This window comes from Mycteria americana, chromosome 11, assembly GCF_035582795.1.
Source record: "Mycteria americana isolate JAX WOST 10 ecotype Jacksonville Zoo and Gardens chromosome 11, USCA_MyAme_1.0, whole genome shotgun sequence".
Classification (NCBI taxonomy): domain Eukaryota; kingdom Metazoa; phylum Chordata; class Aves; order Ciconiiformes; family Ciconiidae; genus Mycteria; species Mycteria americana.
The window spans coordinates 10,650,332-10,664,547 of NC_134375.1; the positions used below are offsets into that span (position 1 = coordinate 10,650,332).

Genomic DNA, 14,216 nt, shown 5'->3' on the forward strand with positions numbered 1-14,216 from the left:
TCACTGGCATCACCCAGCCCCTCGGGACGAGGAAGAACAGGCTTTCCTTTCCCTTGCCTCTCATCAGTTCAGAAGAGCCCTTCCTGAACAGGTTTGAGACATTGCACCTAGTGAGCTAAACATTAACAACTGATGATGCCTTATCTGTCAGCAATTAAGTCAAAGCTGCTACTCATTGCAGTTGTATCAACTGCTTTTAATGCCCTTTCCATTTGATTCATGAAAGCACGGACAGCAATGTGCAGAGGAGTGCAAAACCCGCATACCCAGCGAGGGGAAAGAGTCCCCCATTGCAGAGGGAAATAACTGCTCTGAAGAGTTCAGAGACTTTCAGTAACCAAAGGAATGAAGTCAAAGTAGGCAAGATGGTAAGAGTATGAGGAGTCAGGCTGGTAACCAGCATTAGGAAACTCTTGCTCTTCCAAAAATTGCAAATAGCGGCCCTGAAATCTTTCCCTTTCTCTGAGCCCCATCTTTAAATGGAGCAATAGCTTCAAGCTAGGACATCTGAATACCTCTTTTTCCTGAATGGCTGAAATACAATATTTCCTTTTTAAAAAGAGAAAAAAACCTCAGCCTAAACAAATACTCCAGACACTGCCTGCAGGATGAGAGGGATTTTGTAACTTGTAAATTGTATTTTATGGGACTCAATTTAGCCGAGTCCAAGTCCCAAAATAAGCTCTTTAACCCATGTGCTGCTTTATGATTTCATATCTATAAATACTTGTTCAGAGCTAAGCAGGTTTCTGCATTAAGATCAACATCTGTTTCCCTGCGACAGCTGCAGCAGCGCTTCCTCCCTTGGGCTCCAACACAATGACACTCTTGGAGCAGGGGTTTGAGTCCCACAAGCACACAGCACCTTCCAAACAGGGGCACACGGGGCGATACAGTCATCTCCCTGGGCCATCGGCCATGTATAACCTGTCACCGACACAGGGACCAAACCCCTCGTCCATCAAGAGGAGGCTTTACGGAGAAGGTACCAACTTTTCATAATGAAACTCTGAACTTCAGCTAATGGAGACTATAACCAGAAATCGTGAACACGAAAGACATCTGCAAGGGATACATAACTTTCTGTGGTCTAATTGTTAAAAACTGAGGTCCAACCTTCAACAGCAGAGATTAAATTGCTCGCAGTTACTGACAGTGTTTACATAAACGAGCACTAGCACATTTAAATGACTAACGCAATGGCTTTGCAGGCACGCTCACTGCAGTTAACAGCACTTGCCATCCTTACCTCCGCGTGCCCAAATTGCTTGAAAGTGGTTTTGGATATTTCACAGGTGAAGACGGCTACTGCTGGGCGTAACCCCCATTATTTGGGAGCTGAGTGTCTTCCCCCATGAAGCCAGCCACCTGCCTGAGCGCTGCAGAGGATCGCCCAGCACTCGCCATGCTGAGGAGAAGACAAGGCTGGGGGGGTTCAGCCCAAGTATCCTGTACATCTTGATAAAGGGATACAGGTTATGAAAAAAGGAACGAAAAAGCTGAGTCTCCAATGTGTTCCTCAGGTTTTTTAAAAAGCTCTACATTTGTTTGACTTTACAAAGGTAAAGTTCCCAATCTTTAATAGCATTCCCATCCACCTCTGCAGATATATGCAGAGGAGTCCTCAAGTGTCCGGCTACTTTGCTGATGGAGAAGGGAGGCTTCTGCCTCGCCCCAAGACCTCAAGTCACTCAGACCCCTCATACACCGGGGCTGATTTATCACAGCAGCAATGCTTTTTTCCTGCCCTGCAATCTGCTTCGGATGTTTGCAAAAACCCATGCTAAAGAACTGAAGAAAGAAAAAGTTAAAGAACCAAAATTTGTATTAACTGAGTAAACTTTACCTTGGCTTTGAACAGTGCTTTTAGCTTAGCGGGTTGTTTTCTTCTCCTGACAAAAATGGACTGAATTTAGTGAGAACAGTACACAAATCCTGCTGCCTGCACAGTCCAGCTGAACCAGCTCCAGTAACGCATGAAATGCCAGCCATCACGCTTTATCTGTTTTGGGTTTTAACTCTCCATTTAGAATTTAATCTAAACAACCCATTTGCCAAACAGAATGCCGTCCCACTCATGCTGTTTTAATTTCCTCAGAAAGAATCCCATAATATGCTAGGCAAGACATCAACAATAATTAAACCCAACAGTGATTGAAAATCAAATTTTCAGGGCCTTGCAAGAAGCCCTAATGAGTTCCAGACTTGCTTTCCCCGACTTGTTCAAACTGGTTGTGCGACACTGCCAAGCCAAATTAAAATTTGACAGTATTCCACCCCATGCCCAGAAAAAGTGCCCTTCTCCTGATTCAGGAAATTAAGCAGCCGTCTACTGCGAAGACGCCCATTTGTCTTTGGACATATATTATTCAGACAGTGATCCAAGGTCTGCATTTTTTTTCCTTGTTTTTATTATGTCATTTCATATCCCTTTTGAAGTGCAAACTAGCTGGGACTTTTCCTTTTTTATACTACCATGCCCAGTTCCAGTTCGGGTGACAGGCAGCTTGTCAGAAGAATTATGCAGACAACAGGCATCGCACCTCCCTTGCCCCACGCAGGGGGTGGTAGGCTCGGCACTGCCTGCCTGCGAGCAGCCACGAGAAGATCTCACAGCAGAACTGTGCCCATCCACTGCAGACAGTTTGTGCTATTCCCTTCACAGATTTTAGTGAAGTTACAGTTAAAGACGACGCTTTGTCCTTCACCCTTCCACCAAGGGGAGCTAAGTATCCAGCCACACAGTTTGGAAGGGCTCTGAGGGTTTCTGCATTCGCAAGTCTTTCAGGTGCCTTGTAAGCCCTCTGATGTAGTGCCATGCAGCCTCAGTGCTCCATGCCCTGAGGATGATGCTCGAGAAGCTCCTGGGAGATGGGTCTAGAGCAGAGACGGCTTTGCTGGGGGTGTATTTCTGCTCCATGGCACAGACTCGCTCAGCCCTCCCTGCTGCCCATGTCTAGCCCTGCTTATCTGCTCCCTCCCACATGGGACCCCCAGCCTGGGGCTGCTGGCAGGGGCTTTACCCCACTCAGGCCCCCCAGCCCTGTGAGCAGCGCTCTGGGCAAGACAGGAACTGAGCTGCCGTCTGACAAAAACAGATTGACCACAGCCCAGCAAACAGCACAGCCCACAACTGCAGCTGCCCATGAAAAAGGGTCCGTTTTCACTCTTGCGGGATTGATCTCCACTCAGTGCCTGGTAGGAGCTTCCCGAGGGCCTCCAGCTGGCACCCAAGGGTGCCCTCACCACAGAGGCTGTGGCAACCAAGACCCTATGGACATGCTCGAGGGTTATCAGCAACAGGGACCTGCTGGCAGAGGACATATTGCTCCGAGTCTCTGGGGATGACACACCAGAGGAAGCCTTCCCAGCACATCCTTGCTGAACCCTGGCCACCCCCCACACTGGGGGGACAGGGTCACCCCGTGGTGCCACACTGGGGGAGCCTGCCCTCAATGGCAAGCACAGACAGGGTCCCTGTGGTGGTCAGCCAACTGGGCCAGCAGGGACAGGGAAGGTAGGCAGGCTGGAAGGAAGAGGGGAGGGAGGGAAGGAGGAACCCCTCACTCCCACCCAAAAATCAGGTATTTCAGGCAGGACACGCAGAGAGCGCGAGCATTGCACTGCAGAGGGGACGGGAGCGCAGTGCAGGGAGTGCAGGGCACAGCCCCGGCCACCCAGACCGCACTACAGACAGCAAGCCCCCCTGCCAAACACCAACATTGGCCCAGGGTGACCTGCAAGGAGCATCCAGCTTTCCACAAAACCCAGCAAATAGTTTTCCTTGGGATCCAGCAGTGGCACAGTTCAAACCTAATGGGAGAGGGAGCTACACTTCTACGACAGAGACAGGCTGACCTTCCCATCCTGACAGTCAGGGAGAGATTTCCAAGGACAGCGCTGGCAAGAAACTTCTCACAGAAGTTCAGGGCAAAGGGTGCCATCCCCCTGGGGACGGTCCAGAGGTGTCCCTGTGCCCTGGCAGTCCCACACAGGCCAGTCCCAGGGCACAGCACTCAGCACTGCCTGGTTGGGGCCATCTGGCATCAAGAGATGGGATTACAACAATGTGGAAACCAAGAAGTGCTGACATTAGGTGTTTAACTCATCTCCTAATTATGCAGTGACAAAGGTACAGCAAGTAAGGTCATAAAAGCAGCTGCTCCCTGACAACCCATTCCACACTTTTTTATTTAGCAATTAAAATCCTTTCCATTCAGCTTAGCATCATGCCAAGAGGGCGTTTCAGTTATTCTGGTTCTTTTGCTCATCAGAAGACATTGTGGCAAAGATCTGGGATTTTTTGGGGAAAGCAAGCCTTAGAGAGCCTGAGCACAAGGAGCGAACACTTTCCAGAGGGTCTAAAAGGAGACAAGCAATTCTCCTCAAAGGCACAAGCTCAGAGCAGCAGTGGTCAGAGTCTTACACACGTTGATTTAGACAGCAAACAGTTGCTTTTCCAGCAAGAGCTTTGTTGAAGCAAATTTCTTGTACAGAAATAAGAACAAACCCAGATGCATCGTTGGACACAGTGGCTGGGCAGACCCAGCGTGTGGCCACAACGCACAGCGAGATTTGCCCTGTCGAGATATAGGAAAAATGTAAGTACCTCAGAGATTCCTTTTGTCTGCTCTTAGCCCTGAGTATTCAACAACTCACACGATATTCATGCTGTGACATTCCTTCTCTTTGCATCTGCTGCTTCAGTTCCTGACTCAAAACCAGTATAACGACAGTCACTGGGCAAGTTTTGCTCCAGAGGACTCCAGCGAGTTTTGAATCAGGCCACATAAACACGAGGAAAGAAATGCAAGGGCGCAAACTGCCACCGTACCCCGCGGTTAGACGCGCGTTTATCGCTCAGACCCCCGGGGCTCGGCACCCCCCCCGCTTAGTGCAACACTCGGGCAGGCACAGCCGCTGGTACAGCGGGGCAAGAGACAGGAGGCGAGGGGATACTAGAGGAAAAAAAAGAAAGAGAATGAAGTTTTACAGCCCTGCCGGTGGCGGCGGTTCCAGGTGTGCGCCCGTCCCCCCTCCGCACGCAGCCTAACGCGGTTTCCCAGACACGCAGCCGCTCCCCGGTACCGCGCAGCCCCGCCGCCGGGCTCCCCCGAGCCCTGACGGGGCACCCAGAGAAGAGGGAAGGGGAAAAAGCGCGCGTCAGTCAGTCAGTCAGTCAGTCAGTCAGTCAGTCAGTCAGTCAGGACTCACCTTCTGCACGCCAGAGCTCAGCTCCATCCGCGCCGCGCCCGCCGCTTGCCCAGGGCGCGCTGCCCGACCGGCGCCTTTCATTGGCGACCGCGGCTGCCCCGAGCCGCCCTCAGCCAATCCGCCGCCGGCAACAAACTTTCCTGCCCAATGGCGTGCGGCGGGGCGGGGCGTGCTGGCTAACGCGCGGACATGTGCGCGGGCGCGGAGCTCCGCGCAGGGCAGCGCAGGGCAGCGCAGGGCAGGTTAGGGCAGCGCAGGGCAGCGCAGCCCCCGGGGCTTAAAAAAAGAGAGGGCAAAGAAAAAAACAATAGTGTTTTTTAGGCGGTCCCGCCCCAAAGCGGCGGTGCCGGGGAGGGGTGCGGAGGGGAGGGGATGGGGCCCGGGGCCTGGGGGTGCCCGAGCGGTGTGCGGGCCTGGCCAGGGTGGAGAGAGCTGGCAGCCCTCAAGCCAAGTCACCTTTCTTGGCTGAGCTGGGGGCTGTCCCGCTGTCCTGCTGTCCCGCCATCCCACTGTCCTGCTGTCCTGCCATCCCGCTGTCCTGCTGTCCTGCCATGCCGCTGTCCCACCGTCCCAGGCTCTGACACCAAGCGTGGGGAAAAGGATTTCCCGAATCAGAGAGGAATGTGCTGGGGCAGTTTATCACAGGAGACAGATGTGGAATGTTTTTAGCAGAAGAAACTGTCCGAAACCATGTTTCTCTTGCTATTCCAATGTATGTTAAGCGTTGAATGATCATCTATTGCCTTTTGGGGTTTTTTGTATGAAACGGCCAGGTCTTCCTTACAGCTTTCAACAAACATTCCTGCCTTGGCAGGGAGGTCCAGCACAAAGCCCCTTTGTGCAGGGGAGGGTAAGAGGGCTCCACGTGCTCCCGCTCCCAGCTCTCTCACCCTGTTCCCCCTTTCCACTGTCCCCCGCTGTTCTCCCTTCCTCATTGTGCCTGAGTCCAGCAAAAACCAGTGCTGAAATAACAGAAACCAGGATCCAACTGCCTCCTTATGTTCTGTGATCAAAGCAGAGCTACCAGGAGCAGTGAACACTACCACAGCTCAGGACTGAACTCTTCACAACTGTAATGTGAAAAAAAAATCCTAAACTCTTGTGTTGATTTAGTATCTCACACGTTGGTACATTTTTCTGAGATTTCTTGCATACATTCCTGCAGAGAAAGGAAGCAGATACCCAGGGCTCATTTTGACGTGTATTCAGTTTCTGAGGGTGCTTTACAATTAATTATGTCCCTTTTGCTGCTCTGCTTCCGCAAGTGACCCTGGCAGGGTTTATTAGAGCTCACATTGCATTTTGTCCCCAGCACCTGGATATGCTTTTCTGAAATGAAGGAATACAATTTACAGCGGCCGAGTGGAAAGGAAAATGAGTGAACAGCAGCAAAGGCTGGTACCTCACTGGGAGGAGACTGGGAACGCAACACAGGCGCCTGCATTTCCTGTCTCGTGCTCCAGCCAGGCTCTGCTTTGCTTCCTACATGGTTCCTCAGTCTGCAGAAGAAGACAGGACTTTGTGCTGCTTCCAGCGATGGGATGGATTGCCTGGGTCCGTGCAGAGAGGGGTAAATCTGCACAGTGCCTCAGGGGGAGCTGGGTCGCTGAATTCTCCAGTCGTGCCTCAAAATCACCCAGGGGCAGTGATGGCATCGTTCTACAGGTGGTGAACGCCGGGCGCTCCTCTGCAGCCCTGTGTAATGCTGGGTGCTCTCCCTCTCCGGCACAGGACTGAGTGGTCGACACCTCCCAGGATCCAGCCCAGGGAGAAGCTATTTACTCTGTTCAAGAGAAATAATCAGGATGGAGCCGTGTAGGTAACACTGGCCTGATACGGCAAACGGGCCAAAGGCATCAGGGGCTGGCAGCCCCCCGGAGAGCGGGAACGTGCCCTGACACGCAGAGCAAATGTCTGATTTCTTAGAAGAGGTATTTAAACCGCCTCAAAAAAATCTGGGTTGAAAAGCAAAGGCAGAAAAGAAATTCTGGAGAGAGAAAGTCCCTCTGGGGAGGGCGTTTGAACCTGACCTTCCAGAGGCATTTTGGGAGCGAGCAGAAGGAACAGCAGAGGGATATTGTTTTTCAAACCCGTGCCATGAAGGGCTTGGCAGCCCCAGGAAACATTTGAAATGGCAATGGGGTAACATTATGTCACTTTCCCAATGCACACATGCACATGGCAACCTGGGAAATAGGAAAGAACTTACAAAGGGATTTCTGGCAGCCACGAAGCACGGGGTGATGGGCCAGCACGCAACGGGGAGCTGCCGCCCGACTCCGGGGACAGCTGCGGCAGGTCCTCTGACAGCTCCCGCGCTCGCCCGGAGCTGAAAGGCACGCTTCGGACAAGCATGGCGAGAAAGCGATCCGTTTGCGGGTGATGAATCCATGTTGCGGGGAGACGTTACATGTAAAAGTGCTGGTTTGGGGGGTTTTTTGTTTCTTGTTTTTAGTTTTAAATAGCAGTTGTAAAGGTATGCACCGGCACGCTCCGGATGCCAGGGCAGTGACCAGGCTCTCCCCGTGTAGCGAAGGCTTTTCATCAGCATGGAAACAATCCTTGACACAGTGCGTAATTAGGCTCTATGATTTCTTACTATTGGAAGGTAATAAAACAAGATTAGAATAAGATTTAAAAACATCTGAGATGCTTATATTTACAATAAAATACATCTGGAATTGTAATTAATGATAACACGAATAAATCATGACAAGTGATAGGTAAGCGTAGCCAGAGTGAGCTGCCATATCAAGGGTGGATTATTTCTGATGTTCAGAAACCCCTTGAGAAGCACCTGATAGTGGCAGCTCTCAGAGACGGGAAACTCAGCCAAGCTGGATGGTGACTGTTTTAGTTTCTAGGTTTCTGAACGATTCAGCCTGTCATCAGGAATAAACAACCATAAATGTTGTCTTTGAGGATGAGATCTGTTCCAGCATCACGGCAGGTTGCGAAGCAGAGCAAAGTGCAGTCAGGGCGAGGCGCAGGCAAGTTAAAGTCGGCTCCGAGGAGGACCCAACCACTCAATCTGTGCCTCGGGAAGGATGCCAACGCCAGTTATCGCTGACGGCCTCTGAATAATAAGTCTGCGCTATACTTAGCTCTTTGCTAGGAAGAGACAAAATCATCCTATGACTAAACACAGCTAAATCTCTGCAGTAGTCATTCTCCATAAATTGCCGACAAATGGACAAAGGGGAAAGATGCTCAATTTTGAGAAACAGAGATTTCAGCTTCCTGTTGATTCACCAGCAGCTTTTATCAGGACAAAACTATCCCCGCAGAGGTGTCACCAGACTATTGCTTCCTGAAGTGTACTCGGCGGTCGGCTGAGCTCTGAAGGCAGCATGGACAAAAAAATAGTTGCTAGCTGATATAATGGCGGTAAGAGGTTGGCATTAGTAATCATTTCTGAACCAAGCGGAGCACCGCTCTTCTGACAAGATGCTGAAGGTGAAGCCTTCCATCTCCTTTGAGTTTGTCTTTATTGGTCTGCAAGGTCAGGAGTTTATTGGAGTCGCTGAGGACAGGGGAGGAAAAGACATATTAGGTCATCTGTGTAGGGCTGTCTCTCCTAGTGCATCATTCTCTGTGATTTAAAGCGTCTTAAGCAATACTCATTTCTCAGGTCAGAATCTGTACTTTCTAAGATGGATTTTGCAAGGGTCTAACTCAGTTGAGTTTGCAGCTTTATTCCTCATTTATATTCCTGCCACTCGTATTGTTTCAGCCGTGGCTTTGAAGAATGGAGCAAGCCGCTTTCCAGCCCTTCTGACTTTTGAAGCCGGAGGATGAAGGCCACGTCCTCCCTGCCCTTCCCGAACCCTGCACGCTCTCACCAGCCGCTCCACTTGGCAGAGAGGGAGCCGCTCGCCAAGCCCGGCTCTCTGCCGCCTGCAGCAGGGCTGCGTCTGCGGCGGGCAAGCCCAGCTCAAAAGCTTTACTTCTTGCAGCGGAGACCTACCAAAAGGTGGGAAGAAGAGGATGAAAAAGGAGAGGAGCCCATCAGGTGCTGAGGCGTGGACGGGCACCGTCTGAATTAAGACAAACTCCCAGGGTTGTTGCAGCTGGCCGATGATTTACCAGATCAGCTCGCTGGGCCGGAGCTTCCCTGTCCCCTCCTTCACCACCGCCCACGTGCCATCCCCGGCTGCGGCACGCGGTCCTGCTTGTGCAGCACAGACCTCGGCAGGATCCGGCCCTGGCGTGAGTGGCGTTACAGCGTGCTCAGTGCAGCCCTTAGTGCCAGACCTCGGATCTGGATTGCCATCGCGGCGGGCACAAACCCATGTGCTGCTGCCTGTGCGTCTGCTGCAGGTCTCGCCCGTGGGGAGCGGGAGCCCTGCCTGGACACCAGCAGCCTGGCAGGTCCCGCTGTGGAAGCTGTCCACGCTTACATGGAGCTTTACGGACGCATGATATACGTCGTCCATAAGGACTGAAGGGAGACCGGTCCCTGAGCCGCAACTTCATTTTCACTGCCCTTGCACGTGTGCAGGGATGCGTGCTGGTGCCCTGCTTTTATCCCAGCCCCTCTCCCTGCTCGGGCTTCTTAGGGGAAGGGGACAAGTCCCGAGGGAGGTGGGGAGGTGACACGGAGCAAGGTCTGCTTGAAGCTGCCTGGCTGGGGAATGGGGCTCAGGCTGCGGGGTGGGGGCTGAAGGGGCCAGACGTGTAGGGAGCAGACTAGCAAGGCTGAACCCCGGTGCAGGAGAGAGTCAGCACGGGGGGAGCAGAAGGATTTTCTGAAGAATTTCTCGATTTCTTCAGGAATCCCACATGGAGAAAAGGGCCAAATTTCTGCCTGGAATTGATGCTGACCTGCTTTGTTGTGAAGAAATAAAAGGCATTGCTGCAGAAAGGGGTGAAACCTTGGAGCTGAACATGACTTTTCCTGTTAACAAGAAGGCGGATGCCGTTGGGCTGGCAGAGCTAAGCTGAGCCTCACGGAGCAGTCAATGCTGCTCTGTCCCCAGGGCAGATCCACACTGATACTGTTAATTTAAAAGAGCTGCTTGACTTGCTTCTTGACTGATGCAAGTGAAAATTTGGCCCAGAGACAACACAAATGGCCAACGACTATAAATATTTATGGTGCCACGAACTAGTTGAAGTCACAGACGGCAGACCCCCACGTGCTGGTGGGGACCACCGCAGCCTCAGCGGCCGGGGGTCTGCCTCAGCTGGTGAAGCCTTTTGCCTCCTTGAGAGCAGAGTCTGTGTGCTGCAAATCAAGAAGCTAATGCTATGGTTAAAGGGATTACTGCAAACTATGCTGTGTTTTCTAGTGAGAGAATTCGTGGTATTACATTCTTGGCTAATTTTCAAATTTTCTCTTTTGTACGAACATAAAGGGATAAACGAAGTAGAAAATACTGCTCCGCAGCTGCTTTTGGTTAAGTTTTTGCCCCTCTTCCATGAATGTAGTAGTAAAAATACAGATTCGGTTGAAATATTTTTGAAGAAATTTTCACCTCCTGGACTCTCAATAAGAGCAGAGCAATCAAAGAAAAATGACAGGAAAATAAATGGAAGAAACTAATCAAAAAGGCAGACAAGTGACAATTAAATCCAGGCAGCTCCTTGGTGATTGATTAAAAAAAAGCCAAATTCCTGTGTGTGCTGGTTTTGCCCATGGTTGTTTGTGAAGAGATACGTGATTGCAGTGGAAAGAAAAAAAACCACTGCATCAACTCTAAGAAGTATTTTGTGGCAACATACTATGTTTTTTTCACTGGTCGTGATCAAATGAGTCATCTAGTTTGTAGTCAAAAAATAGATCCAGTAATGTAGATTAAAAAATAAAACAGGAATACATGTGGTTATGAACACAGCTGTTACGATATGGGTTTCCTAATTTGGCTATATTCATGCAAGGTTTTCTTCCAAAGTTTTACGCAGTTAGTTTCATCATCAAAAGATTATTTGTAGTGAGTAACGCTCTTCAAATCATGTATCAGCCTGAGTCTCTGAATTCTGTAAGCCTATCTATCAAGTAAGAAATGGCATATAGCGTTTATGAAGAAAATTAATTATCCTTTTTGCCCTTTTATTTTGAATCAAGGACTTTTTTTACTTTTGCCTTGGCCATGCTGCTCAGAGGAAGTTGTTCCAGTGCAGATGGACCCGTCGGGAAGCGGCTGCCCGGCTCAACCGGCTTCTGCGCCGAGCCAAAGCAGCTGCCAGAACCGCGCTACGCGGGTGCAGCCAGGTCTGGCTGGCCCTGCGCTGCCCGGGGTCCGGCGGAGGCAGGGGGGACAGCAGGCTGCTGGCTCTCTGCTGCCCAGGGGCTGCAGGACCCGCCACCGGGCTCCTGAGGGACCAGCGCCGAGATGGGCAAAGCTCCGTGGCTGGCATTAGCTTCGCCCAGTGCTGAGAGCCGAGGGAGCTGCCATGTCGCGTCTCCATCGCCCGGTTAGCATCCCTTGCCCAGCTGGCCAGGTTGCCGAGGAAGGAGTGGCTTTGTCCCACCTGGTGGGAAGACGAATCTGGGAAGGGAGGAAATTGAATCTGGATGAGGCAAAAGCTCTTGAGAAAGACGTGGGCGTACACAACGAAACTAAGAAATGTCCTAGAAAGGATGTTGCAGGGTAAAGGGCTGTAGCTGACGTATGTGGCTGTAAAAGGTCAGCAGACGGATCCAGAGGGCGCTGGCCAGTCACGCGGTTGGAAAGGCGGTGGAGATGGTGAGGGTGGTAGAGCGGACAAAGACCAGCCATTGGAGATCATGACCATGGGAGCCAGTTGTGATGTCTGAGCCATGGCAAAGCCATCCTGGAGCAGGAGGGGTTTGGTTCTGGGCTGTAAATCTTTTAGCCTACAAATGGCAGAGACCTACCGATCCAGTGACCCAGTTCCTTATTGTGCATGTAAATAAAGTAGTGGCCTTCTTTTTCGGTCCTGCATCAAGTATCTGTCACCCCCTCTGTATGTGTCTGTATCAGGCTGTTTGAGTTGTCTTTGTTAGAGGACTGAAGTGTTATGGCATTTAGACCTTTACTACCAGAGTGAGAAATCTTAGAAGTGTAAGAATACAAAAGTAACAAAAGTAATTTTGTAGATCATTGCAGTTAAAAAATAGAACCACTAACAAAGTAGAACTAACTTTATCTGATGCTGCTCCTTAGAGTCTGGTATGTAGTTTTATGGATTAAATAGTTTTTCATTTTGACACTAAGAGTCCTCTTTTAACTTTTCAAAAGGCACATCTGAAAACAACTCAGGAATCTCAAAAATAAGAATACTCGAAACAAAGATTCCTCCTCTGCAAAGTATCTCCTTAATTGAAAAACAGGCCCAGAAGTCTCTCTCCCAGCTCCAACTTCAGACCCTCTTTTGGAAGAATTTAAGAGTAGCCTTTTGCAAAACGTGCAGTAGTGCCCGCCAGCCCCGCCGAATGCATCCCTGCACCCCTAGGACGGAGAAAGGACGAAGGACTTCTCTCCATACCCTTTATGAGGAGAGTGCTAATTTTCATGTTCAAGTTGTGACTGTTTTCCCACTTTCTTATTTTTTTGTTGCCCCTCGCAGTGCATAACCTAAGGTGCCTCACTTACTGATTGCCCGTGTAGTCATACGTACCGGTTGGAATGATCTGCTTCTGCATGGTAACGTGTTGCCGTTTAAATTGGTATCACGATGCTCCAGTAATTCCTTTTAAAAGGTTGCCATATCACCGCCATTATTCATTGTAGAAGGACCCATTGTAGTTTGATAGTAGGTGTCCTGTTTTCTTAAATTAATGATATACTGCAGAACTGCTAGCATATATTTAAGTTGCCATTTACTATAGTAATAAATATTAATCAGACTCTAAAAGAAGAAATGTGCCATTGTTGGAAGGAAGTAAAAGAAAATTTTATGTTACCCTAGGCTGTCTTGTTTCTGCAGGGACACAAGAAAAATGGTGTTTATCATTTGGAATTTCAACAGAAAAACACTGTAGGGCCTTTCTAAATCCATCTAGCTTAACTGGTTGCTCACAAGTTCAAAAAACAACTATGGATTTAAAAGAAAGTATTTATTTCCCTATAGTTTAGCTACAGTTTATCAAATGTTCTTGCAAGTTGAAACCACGCACCACTTAAGAATGAAAGGCATCTCTGTACCATACGGGCTGTTTCCGAGCAGTGGCAGACAAAATCACAAATGTAATAGTTTCCATTATTTGCTGAAGTGGTTCTAAGGGTACCAAACAGCACCGAAGGATTTCGATCCAAGTATGAGCTTACGTGCCTAAAACGTGAGCCCAGCTTCACATGCCAGACTCTGCCTTGCAACGGGACTTTCGCAAGGCCGTTCGCTAGGATGGCTCCTGCGTAACCAGCTCCGCATCCATCTCTGCTCTCTCGTCGCTAGTCACTGCGTTTGCGCCGCTGGTGTGAGCTCAGGAAAGCTCTGGTAGCTCTCCAGGTCGGAGGCAGAGCTCAGGGCACTGCACTACAGGCTTTTCTCCACTTCACAGCCCTTCGAGCCCCTGTCAATGTCTCCTCTTTTATTATTCTTCAGGTGTGGAAGCTAATAAAAATGTACTTGACAAGTGCCGGACTGTAGCGAGGTGTTTGCACAGTCACACTCAATAGCTCCAGACGAGCAGGCAAATAATCCTCTTGTTACACCTCGATGGGCTGAGGACAGAAGGCAGCAGGGTTTGTGGAGAGAAGGTAAACCTCCCCAGGTCCACTGATACAGCTGGAACCCATGGGGTGGATAGAGGGAGGGCCTGATGAAATCTCTCAGTTCCAAAGCTTGGCTCCTTTTTCCAAGTGTATCAGGTCACATAATAAAAGATATTATCCGTTACCTTACCCAGATTTTGTCCAAATAAATATGAAGGACAAGGAACTTCACAAGACCTGCTTACAGTAACAGGGAAATTCTGCATCAGAGCTGCAAAGCTTCAGTCTTGTGCTGTAGCCACAACATTATCTTTTCCTTTGGAGAGGCTTTTGCACTTCTGTTAGTAATAAGTCCACCTATTAATCAATAAACTCATTTGT

General features: G+C 49.9%; 1 protein-coding gene across 1 annotated transcript in view; it reads right to left on the reverse strand.

Annotated features, from left to right (window-relative positions):
- The window catches only part of LMCD1 (LIM and cysteine rich domains 1), a 38,906-nt gene extending 33,456 nt beyond the window's left edge, over window positions 1-5,450 (reverse strand). The window contains exon 1 of the mRNA XM_075514482.1: window positions 5,215-5,450. Within this exon, the coding sequence (XP_075370597.1) occupies window positions 5,215-5,295 (81 nt within the window). The 5' untranslated portion in view covers window positions 5,296-5,450. The remainder of the gene's footprint in view (window positions 1-5,214) is intronic.
- Between the last annotated feature and the right edge of the window lie 8,766 nt (window positions 5,451-14,216).